The sequence below is a fragment of the Gopherus flavomarginatus genome, chromosome 1 (genome assembly GCF_025201925.1).
Source record: "Gopherus flavomarginatus isolate rGopFla2 chromosome 1, rGopFla2.mat.asm, whole genome shotgun sequence".
Lineage (NCBI taxonomy): Eukaryota > Metazoa > Chordata > Testudines > Testudinidae > Gopherus > Gopherus flavomarginatus.
Genome location: NC_066617.1, coordinates 54,986,274 through 55,006,306, shown reverse-complemented (window position 1 = coordinate 55,006,306; position 20,033 = coordinate 54,986,274). Strand labels below are relative to the sequence as shown.

At 42.3% G+C, this 20,033-nt stretch overlaps 1 protein-coding gene across 4 annotated transcripts in view; it reads right to left on the bottom strand.

Moving 5' to 3' along the window:
* The window catches only part of IMMP2L (inner mitochondrial membrane peptidase subunit 2), an 836,308-nt gene that overhangs the window by 15,333 nt on the left and 800,942 nt on the right, over positions 1–20,033 (bottom strand). The window contains exon 6 of one of the 4 annotated variants that reach the window (XM_050936398.1): positions 9,626–9,692. The exons of the other annotated variants lie outside the window; for them this stretch is intronic. Within the exon in view, the coding sequence (XP_050792355.1) occupies positions 9,636–9,692 (57 nt within the window). The 3' untranslated portion in view covers positions 9,626–9,635. The remainder of the gene's footprint in view (positions 1–9,625; positions 9,693–20,033) is intronic. 4 annotated transcript variants of the gene reach the window in all.

Here is a 20,033-nt window from a genome sequence, read left to right as displayed (position 1 = left end):
CCCAGGACGGACTGAAGGGGCATACCACTCCATTGACAACCTAGAGCTACTGCTTCCGGCCATCGGATAGCAAAGTCCTCACCCAATTAGAACCCCACCCTACCGGGTGTCTCCTCATGCCCAAGCTGCTATAGAACGGGAGATCCAAAACATGCTACAGATGGGTATAATCCGCTCCTCTACCAGTGCATGGGCATCTCCAGTGGTTCTGGTACTCAAACCAGATGGGGAAATACGCTTTTGCATGGACTACTGTAAGCTAAATGCGGTAACTCGTCCAGACAACTATCCAATGCCACACACCGATGAGCTATTGGAGAAGTTGGGACATGCCCAATTCATCTCTACAATAGACTTAACCAAGGGGTACTGGCAAGTACTGCTAGATGAACCTGCCAAAGAAAGGTCAGCGTTCATCACCCATGCGGGGCTGTATGAATTTAATGTGCTTCCATTTGGGCTGCAAAATGCACCCGCCACCTTCCAAAGGCTGGTAGATGGTCTACTAGCAGGATTGGGAAAATATGAAGTTGCCTACCTCGATAATGTGGCCATTTTTTCAGATTCATGGCCCAAACACCTAGAACACCTGGAAAAAGTCTTCAAACGCATCAGGCAGGCAGGACTAACTGTTAAGGACAAAAAGTGTCAAATAGGCCAAAACAGAGTGACTTACCTGGAACACCAGGTGGGTCGAGGAACCATAAACCCCCTACAGGCCAAGGTGGATGCTGTCCGAAAGTGGCCAGTCCCAAAGTCAAAAAAACAGGTCCAATCCTTCTTAGGCTTGGCCGGGTATTACAGGCGATTTGTACCACACTACAGCCAAATTGCTGCCCCACTGACCGACCTGACCAAAAAGACCCAGCCGGATCCAGTTAAGTGGACTGATGAGTGTCAGAAGGCTTTTACCCAGCTTAAGGCGACGCTCATGTCTGACCCTGTGCTAAGGGCCCCGGACTTTGACAAACCATTCCTAGTAACCACAGATGCATCTGAGCGTGGTGTAGGAGCAGTTCTAATGCAGGAAGGACCTGATCACAACTTCCATCCTGTCGTGTTTCTCAGCAAGAAACTGTCTGAGAGGGAAAGCCACTGGTCCATCAGTGAAAAGGAATGCTACGCCATTGTGTACACCCTGGAAAAGCTACGCCCATACATTTGGGGATGACGGTTCCAGCTACAAACCGACCATGCTGCGCTAAAGTGGCTTCGTACTGCCAAGGGGAACAACAAAAAACTTCTTCGATGGAGTTTAGCTCTCCAAGATTTTGATTTTGAAATTCAACACATTTCGGGAGCTTCTAACAAGGTAGCTGATACACTCTCTTGTGAAAGTTTCCCAAAATCCACTGGTTAAAAATTGTCCTTAAAATATAAAAAGTCTTGTAGTTTACATTCTTAGTAGTATATGTAAAGGTGCATGTGTTGTATTAATCTGTTTATTCTAAAGTTCTAGGAAGAAATCACCGCCAGTGAGGTTCCCTACTGTCGGCGATTTGCGGGGCGTGTCATAAACAGATAGTTAAGGGTTAATGTCTCTTTTACCTGTAAAGGGTTAACAGCAGTGAACCTGGACCACCTGACCAGAGGACCAATCAGAAGACAAGATACTTTCAAATCTCGGTGGAGGGAAGTCTTTGTTTTCTGTTGTTTGTTTGTCTGTTGTTCTCTCTGGGTTCTGAGAGTAAACAGACGTACCTACAGGCTCTCTAATTTTCTGTTCAAATAGTAAGTACAAGTAGAAGGCAGTTTAGTCTTTTTCATTGTTTTCTTTATTTGCAAATGTGTATTTTGCTGGAAGGAGTTTAATTTGTATTTGTGCTGGGGGGAAGGCTTCTCTCTAGTGTCTATAAGCTGAAAGACCCTGTAACATTTACCATCTTAATTACAGAGACAACTTTGACTTTTTTCTTTCTTTTATTAAAAACTTTTCTTTTTAAGACCTGATTGATTTTTTCCCCTTGTTGAGGCTCAAGGGAATTGAGTCTGTACTCACCAGGGAATTGGTGGGAGACAGGGAGAGAGAAGGGAGAGGGAAAGGTGGAATTCCTCTGTTTTAGATTCATGGAGCTTGAATCTGTATTACCTCTTGGGGAGGGGAAAAGAGGAGGGGGGAAGGTGCATTTCCCTTTGTTTTAAGATTCAAGGAGTTTGAATCACAGTGATCTTCCAGGGTAATCCAGGGAGGGAAAGCCTGGGAGAGGCAACGGTGCGGGAAAGAGTTTACTTTCCTTGTGTAAGATCCAGGAGGTCTGGGTCTTGGGGTCCTCTGGGAAGGTTTTGGGGGAACCAGAGTGTACCAGGCACTGCAAGTCCTGGTTGGTGGCAGCACTACAAGATCTAAGCCGGTAATTAAGCTTAGGGGAATTCATGCTGGTACCCCATCTTTTGGATGCTAAGGTTCAGAGTGGGGGTTATACCATGACAACTACATTATCTAGAGAACTAGTATCACCTGATGGGGCCCTAACGTTTCACATATCCACATATTCTATCAGTGAAGGCTGTGAAGAAAGGATACTGCATTCCCTTGATATTTTACTATGTAGTATTTAAGGGCATAGACTATCATATTTATTCATTTCATATCCAGATAAAATCTTAAACTTTATATAACCATCTTTTCTGTTTCATCAGTCAATGGCAGTAATAAAATATTTCCTATTATAAATGAGAAGTATATGTATAGTGTCAGAGTTAAAGTGTGAACCTTAGACCCCTTTGCAGGCCCTCTCAAGTGCATGCCTGAGATGACATGCTCAGCTTCCTTCCCCGCTCAAGGGTGGTGCACCATGGTCCAGCCACTCTTGGACTGGATCTGTTAGTTACAGACCTCTGTTTCTGAATCATGTAAAAATGATAGGTCCAACTGTGTTCGATACCTGCAAGGTAATTTCTCTCAGGAGCCTGTGGCCATTGGCTGATTAAAGTGACTCAAAACAGTTTTATCAAAACAAACCTCTTGTTTATTCACCCAAAGGTAAATAATAGACAGTGAAGATGAATAAAATAACAAAATCCTGTATGCTTGTGTCTTATCTAAACCTTACCCACTGCTTGAAAGTTTTTGGTATATCCCACTGAGCCCAGACATCTTACATGTGGGCTGGGAGAAAAACTGTGCTGCTGTATTCTGGCAGTGAGTCTCTGTCAGTCTCACCTCCAACAGCTGATGCTCTCTTCTGAAATAGGTGGGAGGGTTTAATGGCTTAGTGTCCCTTTGATGTTAAGCTCTGACCTTGGGAAAATAAATGTGTTAACTGGCTAGAGCTGGGTAGGTAAGCATTTCCTGATTAACAGTCCCCCAGTGTTCTCTAAAAGACCCTTGGTATTCATTCTGGAGGTATCTTATCTCTGTCTATTTCATTTCCTGCTTGTTCTCCCTAACTACCTTCTTTGCTTTAATACTGTGGAGTCAGATGGAATAACACCAGGCAGGTAAACTGAGAGACATGCTCTACATAAAATACGTAATATGGATATCTCCCTCCTTCTCCATACATTATAATTGTATTTAATTTACCACCTTGTGCTAAAACACTATTTTTTTCTCACTGAGGTATTAAGTTCTGCTTTTAATCCACACACAGAGAGGTGTCCACCTTTTTGCAATGGAAGATTAATGAATTCAGTTATTTGCATAATTAGTAAATATTTTATTGTAATCACACTTGTGCAGTTAAGCCCCACTTCAGCAAAGCCTTCAGCATGTGCTTAACCTGAAGCACATGAATAATCTCATCTCTATTCAGCAAAGCACTTAAACACATTCTTACAGTTAAGCAAGATAAAATAAATCAGTTTTACATTCTGGTTCTGAGCTAACTGGATCTTAATTTGTTAACCTCTTAAATTACTGAATTTCTCAGTATTTACACATATTGGAGAAATTGTGCTCTTAAGTTATTTACAGGGGGGAAAGGATTAGCACATTTGAAAGTTGAAAGACCCAAATATCAGTACTTCCTGATGCAGTTGTGCTGTAAATCATTACATAGAGCTCTTCCACTTCTTATCAAAATATCAACTAAATGCAACTGAATTTTAAATGTTTGATTTATTAAGTTACACAAATCTATTCAATATGTACTTGCCTCTGGCAGCTGTAAAACTCAGGAGTTATTTTGTATCTTAATACTTTGGGGCTTGAAATCACATTTTAGATGAACAACAGGCTGCTTATCCATCACTATTTCTGCAATGCCTGGAGTTCTAATTTCATTTGAGAAATTAGCAGGGGAGACAGAAATGATGAGATGCATAGATCACATGATCAGACAAATTCTACTCTAGAAAAAAAAAATCTAGGGCTCCTGTACATTCACTGTGAAGTTTGATTATGTTTCAGGGATCTTGAGAGTCTTACAAATAAAGTAGATGATCCACATATCAAAATCAAGATGTTTCTGAGATCATCAATAATAGAACACAGATCTCCTAGTTTGCTCTTAAGAGTCACAGAATCATATCAGCTATTCTTAAGGTAAGGGGGGAAAGACTGCAGCTGAAACTGCTACTTTACTAATGGAGGTGTGCAGAACTATTTCTAGGGGGCTCCTGTTCCTCAGCTACTAAACATCTTTGCTTAGGAGTTTTGGTCCTTGGTAAAAACTATACTGTCTTCTTTTCACAGTGATGTTTTGTGCTTTTTCTATTGGGTTATTGTAGGAAGATCCCTGAAAAGGCAAACTAGCCACCAAAGCTTCTGTATAGCAAATAGCAGTAAGTGCCCTGTGCTCCAGTATAGAGCATTCTCCTGCTGTATTTTCAGTCTCCAATCTGTAAGAAGTGACACTCAGCCAGAGGTGAATGAGACGTAGCCTTCTCTTCAGAAGTCTCACACCAGATGATGTTATACACCATTAATACACTTGAAGAAAGAAGAAGAACTGGAGGCATACACACCCTATGTTTCCAGACTTGAGGATATAGTTTTAACCTTTGAGGAGGAACTACATACTGTGAGTCAAAATCATGCCATTTTAAATAAAGAATTTGAAAAGGTTAAGCATGTATCTTTTGATAGAAGAAAATGTGTTTCTTATAAGAACTGAAGGAAAGCTAGGTCAAGGGCAAGAATCTGAGGGGAGCTGGAATTAAGAAAAACGTAGATAGAATCAAAATTTTGGATGGGAATTCAGAGTTGCTTGAACTTTTATTTTAACTTTGATGACTTTCTGAAGATGGAGAAAATCTATTGTCCCTGTTGCAGCTCCCAGTACAGAATGGAAATCTGGCAGATGCCAACTGCATTTGGACACACCTCTGAGTAGTCCTAGGATTTCAGGTAGGGGGATCAAGCTCTGAAGAGGACAGCACAGCACAAATGAATTTATGGCTGCTACACAATAAAAGTTCATTCAGTATGATGAATATCATTTGTGATTTGTTAATTAGAGCCAAGGCAAAATTAACGCCCATATTTAGCAGCAACTCTTTAGGATGCTTAACAATATCAAAACAAGAAAACACTCAAAACTTTCTGTAAATAATCTAAAATGATATCTTATAAATAATTTATGACTGGATCCTAAAGCCATGTCAGAAATAGTTTTCAGACAACAACATGTCCAACAACATGTCACATTATTTTATACTTGATATGTTGCTCAAGTTAGTAACCAAAAAGTGACTTGTATTACTTATTCACTTACAAAAAATATTTTGTTAAGATAGAGTTAAGGTTGCTGCCATCACAAATGCTCCCTTTAGCCTTCCAGAATATGAGACACAGACACCATAAACTCAAATGTTAGTCAACCAGAAAACACTCATTTTAGGTCCCATAGCATATCCCTTGTTGAGTGTTAAAATACAAGAAAACCAGGAAGTATATAGTTAAGGTAGCACTTGCCCTACAAAACGTTCATACACCCGTAATTCTGCTCCTCACTAGGATGCCAGCATCTGGAGACACAGTACAATGATACTTAGTGAACTGGGTGTCACTGCATCAATCAGGACTTTGCAAGATTCTCATGACATTGGGACATTAAAGGATGTTAAGAGCTTGGATGCTGAAAACCCCTTCAGCCTTCAAAGTTTGGGGAAATTTTGGTTTGAGCCCATCTCTAAAATATTTTCATTCAGAAATATAATGCACTTTATTCTTCATAACCGAGTTGCTTAGAATGAAAAAAACTATAATATATTAATGCTAATACTGTATTTGAATTTTTGTTTAGTTTACAGACAATATACTTCATGCTTGTTAATAGTCTGTGAATATATTGAAATAAGAATAAATAAATCAAATACTAAAATAAAAACAATGTTCTGATTGTTTAAACATACTCGCAGGAAAGAAGGTAACATTTAAAAATGGAATTAAACACACACATCCAATTAGGGTTTTTTCTCTTTTGTTGATTGTGATTATAATCCATAATGGTGACAGTTGTCTGCAGTTTAAAAAAATGGCAGCATCTCCTGTAACTGCTGGTCTAAACTCTAACCCTTTCCTGATGAAAAAAACAAAACTATTTACAGCCAAAGTATACTCCTGTGTTCCTTTAGAATAATGGTATAACTGTACAGATGAAATGTCACCTCGAACTATGAATTTATAGCATTGAATCCCTAGTCTGATCAAAGCAAATGGAAAGACTCCAATTGACGTCAATGGGAGTTGGGTCAGGCCCTTATATTAAGTATTCAAGGCTACACATCCATTGGGGAGGGAGAAGAGAAATGTTTGGCAACAGGACTATTATTATTGCTACCCATGGCTTATGCATTCTTTTTGCATTTTTTCTGATTCAGTTCTATATGGTTCAAATTTGTCTGAACTTAGGGTGTGCAGTGTTAATATGCCTTCTTTAGAGCAGCTGACTAAATCAACTGGTTACGTCCATGAATTACCCTATCTGACACAAAAATCTGAGTGTTACTCACCTTTTCAAAGGCTAATACATTATGTACTGTAAGGTTTCTGATTGTCCAAACATATAATTCAAGCCATCTAGGCTGGTGGGGAAAAAAGTAGAACCAGTGGGTGGAAAAATGAAAACTCTGGTCTGGAATTTAAGTATGTTTTGATTCCTAATATATCAACTGGGAAGTGAAGTGATCATTGGATCAAGGCATTATGATTGTTTGGATAAAGCCAGAATACTTGGATCTGGATTAGGTTTAGGCTAGAGCTCAGGCTTCAGATTTGAGGCCAAATGAAGCCTAGTATTTGAGTTCTGATATTAGTACCATTACTGAATAGTAGAAATCCTGAGTTCTGCTCTTCTAATGAGATTTCTAGTAAATTGGGAACTTAATCCTAAATTGACAAATTTAATTTTCCCCATAACAGAAGATATGAAATAGAGAAAAGACATCAGGCAGCATGAAAAAATGGATAAGTTGGCCTCACTTCCCAAAGGACTTGATCCCAAACCTACTGAAGTCAATGGCAACGCTCCATTGGATTTCATTGCTGCAGGATCTGTGCACAGTCTCTAAGGATATGTCTAAACTGCAAAGAAAACATGCAGCACAGTGTCTCAGAGCTTCGGTCAATTGACTTGGGTTGCAGTGCTAAAAATAGTAGTGCAGGTGTTCCCACTTGAGTGGGAGCCCAGGCTTTCAGACCTCATGGTGTGTATGTGTCTGTCCGTCTGTCTCTCAGAGTCCGAGTTCGAGCCCAGGTGGGAACAGCTACATTACTATTTTTAGTCCTGCAGTCTGCGCCTCATGAGCCCAAGTCAATTGATTTGGGCTCTGAGACTCAGTGCTGGAGGATTTTCTTTGCAGTGTAGATGTAAGCGGGGGAATGGTCCTGCTATTGTGAGGAACTTTCCTGGCTTCTGCACTACCCCGGTAAAGTGGGCTAGCGAAAGGATCTGAGTCCTTGCTCCCACTTCCTTTACCCAGAGGCCTCCCTGCCCTTGAGGACTCCCCTTCCACTCTCCCGTCTGGCAGAGTCCTCGTAACCCCAAAAAGGCTGGGCCCAGGATTCCTGGGGGGCTCAACCCCCCAACCCTGCTGTGGTCACCTAGGACAGGGGCAAGGGTGTCCCCACTCTCTGCACTGGGCACTGGGGGTACTCTATCTGCACTGGGCACCTCCCTGGCCCACTGATCATTTCATACAATTTAAAGCAAATACAAGTTGTTTAGTTAAAAATTATTTAAAAAAAAAAAAAAAAGGAAAAATGGGAAAGGTTAAAGGAAAACACATCACCCTGCTCTGTGGCAGGGAACATTACAAACAGTGTCTCTAGACATCAGGGCACTTCACAGTCTGTTCCTTGTAGGCCCCAGGCCTCCTTCTCAGGCCCTGGCTGTGCTGCAGGGATGTTGCGGGTTGGACACTTGCAATGGTGGTGGCCACACACCTCCGGGCTTTGGATGGTGGGATCCTTCTTTCCAGCATCAGCCCCCCGTCGGGTTAAGATCTCCCTCCCAGTCTGGCCTGCAAGGACCTTTGGCTGGGGGTGTCTTTCTGTGCTGGGCCCTTTGCCCAAGGTCCCCCCTGGGCTGGCCCCAGTTGCTCACGACACCTGGCTCTCTGGCTGCAGCTCTGCTCCCAGAACAGGATCTACTCTCCTTGGGCTGTGTCTCTGGCTCTGTGGCTGCAGCTCTGCTCCCAGCACAGGATCTGCTCTCCCTGGACTGTGCCTCTGGTTCTGTGATTCTGCTCCCAACTCTGACCTGCTTCCTGGGCTGTTTTTCTGGTCCCAGCACAGCTCTGCTCCCCAGCTCAGCTTGGGCCCCTGCTTTCTCCTTAGTTCGGCCCATTCTGTCTGACCGAGGTAAATCCAGCTCACACGGAGGACAACGGGACCTCCCTGGCGTCCTGACTCCCTGATTAGCCTGCCCGCCCTGTCAATCAGATGCAGAGGCTGAGGCTGACCTAGAGCATTGACCTCTCCTCCTTCTTTTAGTGCTGGGAGCTAGCCAATCAAAACAGTCCCCTTACACAGACATACACTAATACTACATTTCTCAGTCTCATTAATAATTGTTTTTTCCTCAGAAAAAGTATAACAGAAGTCTTCCTCTTTTTTGTGCAAATTAAAAGCGAATGACTTCCCTGCACCTTTAAGCAGGGGGGCTGAGGGTGTATTTGGCTGGCTGACCAAATGAAGGGAATAGTGCTTTATGGCTCGATGGGGAGATGAAAACTGCGGCAGAAGGGTCAGTGTGGTCACTGATCATCCCCTAGGAATACAGGGTTTAAAAGGGGCGGCTCTGCATCCAAAGCCTCCTTTTTACACGGAGGAGGCTGAAGCAGCACCCACTCGCCCCCCTCCCCTTTAGGTGGTGAAATACCAGGTTTGGTCAAGACCTACTGTGGGCATTGTGCTGGACGCCCCTTTTTTAGGGGTCTGGGAAGCAATTTTTCCCTTACCACCAGATAGGCTTGGGTGCAGTCATGAGCTTTTTATCCCCCCCTTCCAGCAGGTTCAGGAATAGCTCTGTTCATGCCTGGCATGAAGAGCGGTAGGCCATATGTTGCAACTCATTATTTATGTGTAGGGTGGGGTCCAATGCAGGTACTCCATGGGAAAGTGATACAGTGACAGGGTAAATGGCTTGGAATGATCATTAAAAAAATGAATGGGGGGCAGTTGGGGACTCCTATGATTGGTATGTCAGGGAGCCATCCCCCCCACTTTCCTATAGCCCACCTTAACCCTCCTACAAGGTGGGGTGGAGTGGATGGTAAGGTCCTGGTAGTGGATTTGCTGGAGGAACCTGGATGGAAAAAGAGGGGGAGCTGGTAAAAGCCCTCCGGGGAATTACAGAATAAACATGGGATTACCTGCACTGAACACTTTTATCTGCCAGGTAGTACCAAACATCTAATAAAAAAAGTTGCAGCCTGATTAAACCCATGTCAAATGTCTCCTGTCCTTCTTTCGATATAGTTGGACAATAACAACACCTGCAGATGGATCATCAAGGCAAGGTTGAGGAGTGGGGAGGAGTTGAAATCTGAGTACCTTTGACTAGAGAAAAAGGGTTCTTAAATACAATTCATTAAATACCATTATAACAGATGACAGTTCTGGGAGTGAGGAAGTATGAGAATAGTAAAGCCAAAGTCCCTTGGGATAGTAACATAAAATGACTCAGAACCTGTCTAAATAACACATTTGTTCTATCGAGTGGTGTTGCTTTAAAATCTTTGCTCATGAAATAACACAGCTCAGTGGCAGAGCTACCCTCATCACAGCCAACACAAACACATTGCTGTACGCTGATCAGAATTGTCTGTCTATGTTCTTTGCCATGGCAACATACTAAAATTAAAAAAAAAGCCGGCTGGTATAAGGCTTGAATCAAAGATATTCATTTCTACTGGTGTCGAGACAACTCCATTTAAAGAACAAAGGAATTACTGCCCATAATTAAATTCTAAAATATCTCTTAAAATTATTGGTTTAATCTTAATGTCTAGTGTTTCTTTTTTTTACATGTCATTGCCTGTGTAATAGATATTCCACTTTTTGTCTAAGGTCCCGATCCTGAACTCTCACTCATGAATAATACTTGTAAAATTGCCAGTTGGCCAAGTTTTACCTAAGTTCTTCAAGACTGGGACCTAAAAATGACACCAAACAGTCCACAGCCACTGAAAGGCAAAAACATCAGATCCCCCTGGCTGTACTGCTGGGGCTGGGAGATAGAGAGGCAATTGCAGGGCAATACCACAGATTGGTGTGCCCAGGGTGCTCCAACTCAACGAGAGTGCAGGGGCCCAGCCTTAGGGGCAGGGGAGGATTCTGTCCATCCAGCTCCCACATGAAAAGTCTAGATAAATGGTATTAAAATAGAAAATATGAAATTCCATCAAGAACTGCTCCAAGGGAAGAAATGATTGATGCAGAACGAGCGTAAGATGGTTAATATAAATAGTCTGCTGTTTCATTATCAGATACTTGACAGAGTTACTGTCAAAGGTCTGGAAGCCTGATTCCAATGTGACTATCTCTCCATCACATTGAACTGCAGAATAGTTTTGCTTTGGATAAATGAAAATGTAACCTTTTTTAATGGTTTACAGTTATTATTTTTATAACATTTTATATAGTTATGTCAATCCTAATATGGTTTGAATTTTAGTTCTCTCTCACTCTATTTGTATAATTTAACTAGAGAGTGTTTTCTGTACAGTTACAAACCAAGAAAAGGTTGAAGAGGTGGCTATATATAAAATTTTATGTTGCAACTCTGTATTTATTGTTAGTGTATGAATATTTTATTCTGACCTAACAGGTCCCCACTATAATCTTTATGTAAATTCTACAGATCTATACAAATCAACACAGACTGTTTACACTAGTAAACTACATTCCTCAGAAGTAGAGAGCAGGCTCCAGGCTTGCGGTGCCAAACAGCTGATTGGCACTGCAAGCCTGGGAGACAGGAGAAGTGGAGCGGCGACAGCGTGCTTGAGGAGGAGGCGGAGCAGAGGTGAGCTGGGGCGGGGAGCTGCCACACAGCTCCTCGGGCGGGGAGGAGCTGCCACATGGGGGGGGTGCCACAGGGTGGAGGGGGGGAACTGCTTCGGGGGGGGCTCAGGGTGGGTGGGGTGGGGAACTGCCCTGGGGGGGGCGTGTTAGGGTGCGGGGGGTGGAGAGCTGCCACAGGGTCTGGGGGGCAGGAATTGTGGGAGAGTACTTTTGGGGGGGGGCAGCCCGCTCTGCTTCCCTCACCCCGGCCCCAGCCATGTCACTCAGGGGAGGGGTCTTGGGGGAAGAAATCCCCCCACACTCACCAGCAGTGGCAGAAACTGAGCAGCCCGGCCCCAGCCCACTTCACTCCACCAGCTTCCAGCAGCAGCATTCCGCTTCCTGCTGCAGGTGAGTACGGGGGGGCGTTCTTTCCCCAACCTCCCCGCACTCACCTGCGGCAGGAAGTGGAGCGCCGCTTCTGGGAGGTGGCAGAGTGGAGCGGGCTGAGGCCACGTCGCTCCACTTCCCGCCACCGGTGAGTGCAGAGGGCATCCTTTCCCCAACCTCCCTGCACTCACCGGCGGCGGGAAGTGGAGCAGCCCAGTCCCAGCCAGCTCCACTCCAGCAACTCCCAGCCGTGGCGCTCCACTTCCCGCTGCAGGTGAGTGCAGGACCTTTCCCCAGCCGCCCCCCAGCAACACGGCTGTAGCCGGGGCAAGGAAAGCGGAGCAGGCTGGGACCACGTCGCTCCGCTTCCCGCCACAGGTGAGTGCAAGGGGGCATCCTTTCCCCAACCTCCCCGCACACACTGATGGTGGGAAGTGGAGTGCTGCAGCTGGGAGCTGGCGGAGTGGAACGGACTGGGGCCGGGCTGCTCTGCTTCCCCCCGCTGCCGGTGAGTGCCTTTCAGGGGGGGTGGATAGGGGTTGGAGCAGTCAGGGGACAGGGGGTTGGGTAGGGGTGTGGTCCTGGGGGTGATTAGGGACAGGGGTCTCTGGAGGGAGCAGTCAGGGAACAAGGAATGGATGGGGGAGCAGAGCAAGTTTGATATAATGCGGTCTCACCTATAACGCGGTGAGATTTTTTGTCTCCTGAGGACTGTGTTATATCGGGGTAGAGGTGTATTCCATAATGGTAACTTCAAGCTGTGCTCACCTACCTTACATTTTGTTGTATCATCTCCATTATCTCTCAGATAAACAGGTCTTTATTAATACCTAGTGAATTTGGACTTTAGTGGCTTAAGCTGGGATTAATCATTGTTGGATATGCCACAAAAGAAAGAAATGCCTCCATTTCAACATTAAGATAGTTGAGCAGAGGTGATAATATGGGCCTTGCGTCAATAGGCACAGACATGTTTATAGCACTAAATAAAAAGTAAATGATACTTATGTGGTATTCTCTAAGTATCTTGTTATTTGCATTTCAGGGATATAAAATTCCAACTGTGTGATGCTAAAGGAGCAACAGATGCCAAGAAAGTCAAGATTCTAAAAACACCAATACTCTGTTATAGAGAACCACTTCAGACTCTGGTAGAGGGCCTCACACCATAAAAACATCCACTTTGTGGACAGAGGTTGCAGAAATGAAGCTACAATGGCCCATGCAACAGGAGGCTCTCACTCATGTAACACCACCTAAAAGAGGGCAGTATTGGGCAGCGAAGGGACAAAGTTTGGGACAACTGGGGATATACTAAATCTGTACTTCCACTAGATAATCTTTGCTAGAGATCAAAGCTGCCCTTCCATGCTAGAAGCTTTGAGGGCAAGACAAAAGTCATTTCCACCACTTATGCACCTATGAGTGAACTGCTTCTAGAGTTTGCAGCTCATTTCACAAATATGTTTGAAGTTGGCCCAGAGAACAGAACTGCTAGAAATTTTAACTTGTCAGCCAGGGAGATTTATGATCTCTGTACAAAAGGTTTTACAACATAAATTTTCCTGATTTGCAACTTTGTAACTTTCACTATTTTTCTCTTTACTTTCAACCATTCTGCGATTTCATTGTAACCCTGAATTTCTGAACTCCAATTAACCAAACACCTTCCAGGAACATCGCATGAAATTCCATAAGAGTGGAGATTCAGGTTTTACTCTTGCAGTATTCAAAGGTTGCACAGTGCCGAGTCTATGATGTTGCAGAACTCCAAAGTTCCACTGGAGTGGTGCTTCTAGCCACCTTTCGCTCTAGTGTCCAAGCACTACCGGGCACTCACTCATGTTTTGGAGTCTTTTGAAGGTGTGTGACTTCATTCCTAGATATAATAGGATGTAATCCATCTGAGAAGTCACAAATGCATTGATCACCATATCCAGGACTCTGCCCAATAGCCTAGGGTGCAGTCTTCTGGCCAGTCACAGAAAAGAGTGGGTGCCTTTTGCTGTCATGACAGTGGGGGTGGGGGCGGAAGGACACTCTCCTGGAGACCTCAGTGCTGACTCAAGAGTTTTTTTGAAGTATTTTATTAATGGAACTCTTGATTTTACAAACAGTGTCCCTGAAAAGCTACATAAAATAATAATTTTATTGTATTAAAGTTCAAGTTTATGGCCACCCATTCTTTGTGGATATTTACTTTTGTTAACAGAGAATAACTGCACTACCAGAAAAAAAAACTAAATCAAGGAGAAGTACATATTGAATTTTCATTTTTAAATCATGTTTTAGTTGATCATTTAACTATGCATCCTTTTAAATTAATTCAGAGTTTAAGGATACATTTTGTAATAAAGTAATACTGTGGCAGCTTTGCTAAGTCCAGATTCAATACTTACTCAAGGATAGGATAGATGAGCATTACTTTTTCTTATAATAAACTCCACTAGAAACAAACATTTAGAATGCTGCATCTCACATGAATTCATCTAGAGGCAAGAAACAGTATGAATTAAACTGGATAACTGATAAAATAGTGTGATATGCTTTTTATTATGTACTCTAGAAGGCATACATACTTTATTTGCAATTTTAAAGTGTTATGCATAAGTTAATACATTTTTTCCCGCCTAAACTGAAAGTGAAAAGTATTTCCCTTGTCAAAGCAATGATACCCCAAATGGCATCGTAATGTTGAAAACCTAATTCAGACAATGTTTGTTCATATACCTACAAAATGATTGCTGTACTGGTGAAGTGAGGCTGTGACAGGTATTCAGAGGGCACCTAACTATGACAGACCATCTTACAACTAGTTCTTTATTACAGTTTTCATACTTCCCTCATTAGTAATATATTTATTTTTTATTTGTATTTATGAACAAATTTAAAAGTATCTATCGCAAATTATAATCATTTTAAATAAAATTCATAGCCAAGCTTAATCAACCAAAGGGTTAAAGTTTATACACACAGCGCTCTCCCTGAGAAATCCTGCAACCATCTTTCCAGCCCTCCAAACCCTGACAAAATAGTTGGGCTTTGCTGTACTCCCTGAAGCACAGCACATTCATGCTGCTTCAGACAAAGGCATGGAGTAAATTCCAACATCAAGGGCCCCTCACAGAAGTGCTCTACTAGCAGCCCCCTCCCTTTCCAACTAAGGGGGTTCTCCACCAGTAACCAGTAAATTTCTCTACCAGTAACAATTTCAGCTTCATAAAACAGGGAAAGAGATAGTCAAGACCAACACAGAATCATAGAAGATTAGGGTTGGAAGAGACCTCAAGAGGTCATCTAGTCCAATCCCCAGCTCAAAGTAGGACCAACACCAACTAAACCATCCCAGTCAGGGCTTTGTCAAGCCAGGCCTTAAAAACCTCTAAGGATGGAGATTCCACCTCCCTAGGTAACCCATTCCAGTGCTTCACCGCCCTTCTAGTGAAATAGTGTTTCCTAATATCCAAAGTAGATCTCCCCCACTGCAACGTGAGACCATTGCTCCTTGTTCAATCATCTGCCACCACTGAGAACAGACAAGTGCCATCCTCTTCGGAACCCTCCTTCAGGTAGTTGAAGGCTACTATCAAATCCCCCTGCAAACACACTCTTCTCTTCTGCAGATTAAACAAACCCAGTTCCCCCAGCCTCTCCTCATAAGTCAAGTGCCCCAGCCCCCTGATAATGTTCGTGGTCATCTGCTGGACTCCCTCCAATTTGTCCACATCCTTTCTGCAGTGGGGGGTCAAAAACTGGACATAATACTCCAGATGTGGCCTCACCAGTGCCGAATAGAGGGGAATAATCACTTCCCTCGATCTGCTGACAATGCTCCTACTAATGCAGCCCAATATGCCATTAGCCTTCTTGGCAACAAGGGCACACTGCTGACTCATATCCAGCTTCTCATTCACTGTAATCCCCAGGTCCTTTTCTGCAGAACTTCTGCTTAGCCAGTCGGTCCCTAGTCTGTAGCAGTGCATGGGATTATTCTGTTCGAAGTGCAGGACTCTGCACTTGTCCTTGTTGAACCTCATCAGATTTCTTTTGGCCCAATCCTCCAATTTGTCTAGGTCATTCTGGACCCTATCCCTTCCCTCCAGCGTATCTACCTCTCCCCCCAGCTTAGTGTCATCCGCGAACTTGCTGAGAGTAAAATCCATCCCATCATCCAGATCATTAATAAAGATGTTGAACAAAACTGGCCCCAAGACTGACCCCTGGGGTACTCCGCTTGATACTGGCTGCCAACTAGACATTGAGCCATTGATCACTACCCACTGAACTCGACAATCTAGACAGCTTTCTATCCACCTTAATAACTCCTTATAACACCTTATAGTCCATTCATCCAATCCATACTTTTTTCACTTGCTGGCAAGAACACTGTTGGAGACCGTATCAAAAGCTTTGCTAAAGTCACAATATATCATGTCCATTGCTTTCCCCATATCCACAGAGCCAAACTCTATTTGGAAATCAGCAGGAAGTCAGAGCAAATCATTTAGCAATGGCCTGATGTGCTTCAGCCTTATTCAGTGAGAGGAGATGATATAAATTTTGCAAACCTGGCAGACCCTGATCAGTAGCTGGCAGGGGAGCCTCCAAACAGATCCCTCCCATCCTACAAAGAATGGAGTTAATACACCACTACTGCAGTCTGTCTCTCTGTACTGGACTGTTCAGGGCCCTCCATAGGCACAGAACACCTTCATCAAGGAGAGCACAAACTGAAGGTCAAGGGTATGCACATCTTCCTCCCCCAGGATTCCATATGGAATCTGGTGAAAAGTTAAGGTGTAGTATCACACTTCTCTGTAGCCCCCACACACTGGGGAAATCTTCTGGAGGGCATTCCCAAGACAGCAGGAGTCAGGGCAAACCCTGACAGTGTGGCCAGAGGAAGAAGGAGGAATAGGGAGTGATTGAGTTCTGTGGTATTTGTCATATGAGTGTGTGATCTGTCCCAAAGTGATTATTCAGCACTGTAGGAAAGGGTCTCCTGCCCCTATTCATATCAGGTAGTACATTACTACACAAATAATCCCATTGAAACACACAGGTTTCCTTACATAGTAAGTTACTACTCAGTGTGCATAAGGATAGCAAAATTAGGCCCTTATTAAATACCCAGGCCTGACCCTCAGCTGGTATAAATCAGCAAAGCTTAATCAATTCCAGTGGGGTTGTTCCAATTTACACCAGCTGAGTAACTCCCCACATCAGTATCTCTCAGAGGATTCTATACAATGCTCGCTCGTGTGCCTCAAACACTGAAAACAGCAAAGCACAGCAGCAAACAAGGAGAATAATGTACAGAGAATACAGCAATATGCCAAATGTAATTAATAACTCCTCAAGTAAAAGTACAAAAGAGCTCTTGCCCTTGACATCTCCAAATCATTTTAGCAGTATGTAATTTATGGCCTGGAGATGGCAAACTTCTTTCTTCATTCATTCGTTTCATCCCCTGCAGGATGCAGAAAATAAAATTACCTACAAAAAAAGCATGTTCCAGACAATATTGTTATAGCTGACACCTCTTGACAAAAACATCTTAGAATCTTTCTATTTAGAAAAAAATCTTACTAATATGCCCTATATTCTTCTCTTTTCTCATTCTTTATCACTAATTGGTTACTGTGGAAATAACTGTGATGTCAGAATTTTATGGTTGGTGGGGAATATTAAGAAATAAATGTAAGGAATGAAAAAGGTAGAACACCTAACTTTTATATAAATGCTGAATTGTTTAAAAATGATTTTCTATGACACATTATCCATTTTTAATGACTCTGCTTAATCCCTTAAACATTAGCATGTTTAGAATGAAGGATGACCAACCTGGGTGAGAACAATTTTTCCTGTTCTGTGAAAATTTGAGATTTAAAAAAAAAATCCTATTCCAAATTGGGACAAAAAGTCTTTCACAAATATGTTTATGAATTGAAAATCTGAAAAAAAAGTTGATTTGGGTGAACTGAAATATTTCATTTCAGTTTTGACCATTTACTATAATTAGCTTAAATTTCAAAACAAAAAAAAAATTTCAAAGTGAAAAACTGGATTTTTTATCAATTTGAAAAAGTCAAAACAAAACATTTAGAAACTTTTTCAAAACATTTCAATTTGAGAAATTTATCAAATCAAACCCTTTCCTGCAAAAAGGTTCAGTTTTGGTTATTGGCATTTTGCAGCAAAAAAAAAAAATGCAGTTTAAAAATTCCTAAGCAGCTCTAGAGCTTACTCTGCTACCTGCACAAAGGGATTTCAACAGATGGAATCAAGTGGCTAATTCCAGCAAGGTGCTAGAGCCTTAACTTTGAATTTCCCTGTTTTTGTGCTTTAAAGCTAGATCAGAGGTCGGCAAACTTTCAGAAGTGGTGTGCCAAATCTTCATTTATTCACTCTAATTTAAGGTTTCACGTGCCAGTAATACATTCTAACGTTTTTAGAAGGTCTCTTTCTATAAGTCTATAATATATAACTAAACTGTTGTTGTATGTAAAGTAAATAAGGTTTTTAAAATGTTTAAGAAGCTTCATTTAAAATTAAATTAAAATGCAGAGCCCCCCGGACTGGTGGTCAGGACCCGGGCAGTGTGAATGCCACTGAAAATCAGCTTGCATGCCGCCTTCGGCACCCATGCCATAAGTTGCCTACCCCTGAGCTAAATCATGAACATTACATTAACATACTATTAGGGATGGGAGCAGACCTACCTGGGAGACGGGTGGTAGTACCTTCCTGGAATATGCATGTATAGGCCTGATGTTAATAGCTCCTTGTATTTCACTGTGCATTCTATTATTGGAATATCTAGTCCCTATTATATGTATTTACTTCTTTTGTATAAAATGTCATAAAAATTAACACATGCCTACCTTAGTTAAATATAGATAGAAAAGAAACCCAAGAAATGTATTAGATTTAGCACAGAAGACTGTAATACTATTCTAGAACCTTTTTTTAATAATGATATTTTTAAAGGTTGTCAGTCTACCCTGTAGCATATATGCCTCCTACGTGTCACCTTATAGTAGTCACAGAACATATAACTTGAAGTGGTATTACGGATGGATAAAACTGTGTATGACAAAACTCAGAGCTCTTTTTGCGTTCTCTTGATGAAGGAATAGAGAAATCAAACTAAAGCTACCAACTGCTACATCTAAAGCTTAGCAAAAAGTGTTAAATTATTGTTGTAAAATAAATTGTTGACAGGATACGATTATCTACCACTTTTTTAGCTCAGATACATGTAGAAGTTCCAGCACTTCACAAATAAAGAGTTCTGAGTAAGTTTGGCTGGCTTTTAATTACAGTGGCAGAAATATGTCACTGAAATAAAAGTTTCCAGTATCCAAACGTTGCAGGGATTGCTTTATTTAGGATTCTGAGGGTGAGGCCAAATGTGAAGTGACAATGATGATTTCTTTTGGCATATTTCCTTCTCTAGTATACACTTTTCATGCTTTCTAAAAAATGAAAGCACAGTTACAGCTCCTGTCTACTAATGTGCCTTGAGCAGCACATCAACACATTCTGCATATCAGAAGCAGCTGCAAGAGCATATCTGTCAATGTAAAGCTACTTCACAGCAGTAAAGGACTGACTTGCTAGTCAGTTTAGTTCACTAGCACTTCTGTAATAGCATAGGAGGCTTGTTTTAAGCAGGACTGTGCCAACAAAAACCAAACATCACAGCCAGTGAAACAACAAACCAGAAAACTTTGGGGGCAAAATCCTGGCTTGAACTGCACATATGCAAATGAAAACAAGGTATTGTCTGTCAGGTGACAGCAGGCTAGAAATTATATGCTGAGATATTGGCTCACCTCCAAACTACAGGGCTTCTGTCTCTGAAACTACAAACAAATGTCTTTCCAGCACAGTATTTATAATAAAATAACAGTAATAATACTTAGCTCATATAGCAAAAAGTATCATGAGCCCAATTTTACAGTTGGGGAAACCAAGGCACAGAGCCAAAAAGTGACTTACTCATAGTCTTCCAATTGGTCGTTGTCAGAGCCTGGAAAAGGGCCCAGGTCTCCCGAGACCCAATTCAGTGCTTTATCCTGTAGATAACATTGACTCTCATTTAGGCATCTCATTCACCCCAACTTAGTCCCACACAAAACTCCACTTTAGCTGATGACTTTCAGCATCAGGTCTTCCATAGGATTAAGACCCGCCAGAAACAAGCTCATGCTAATAATATTCCCCTTTTGTGGAAATTATGAAACTT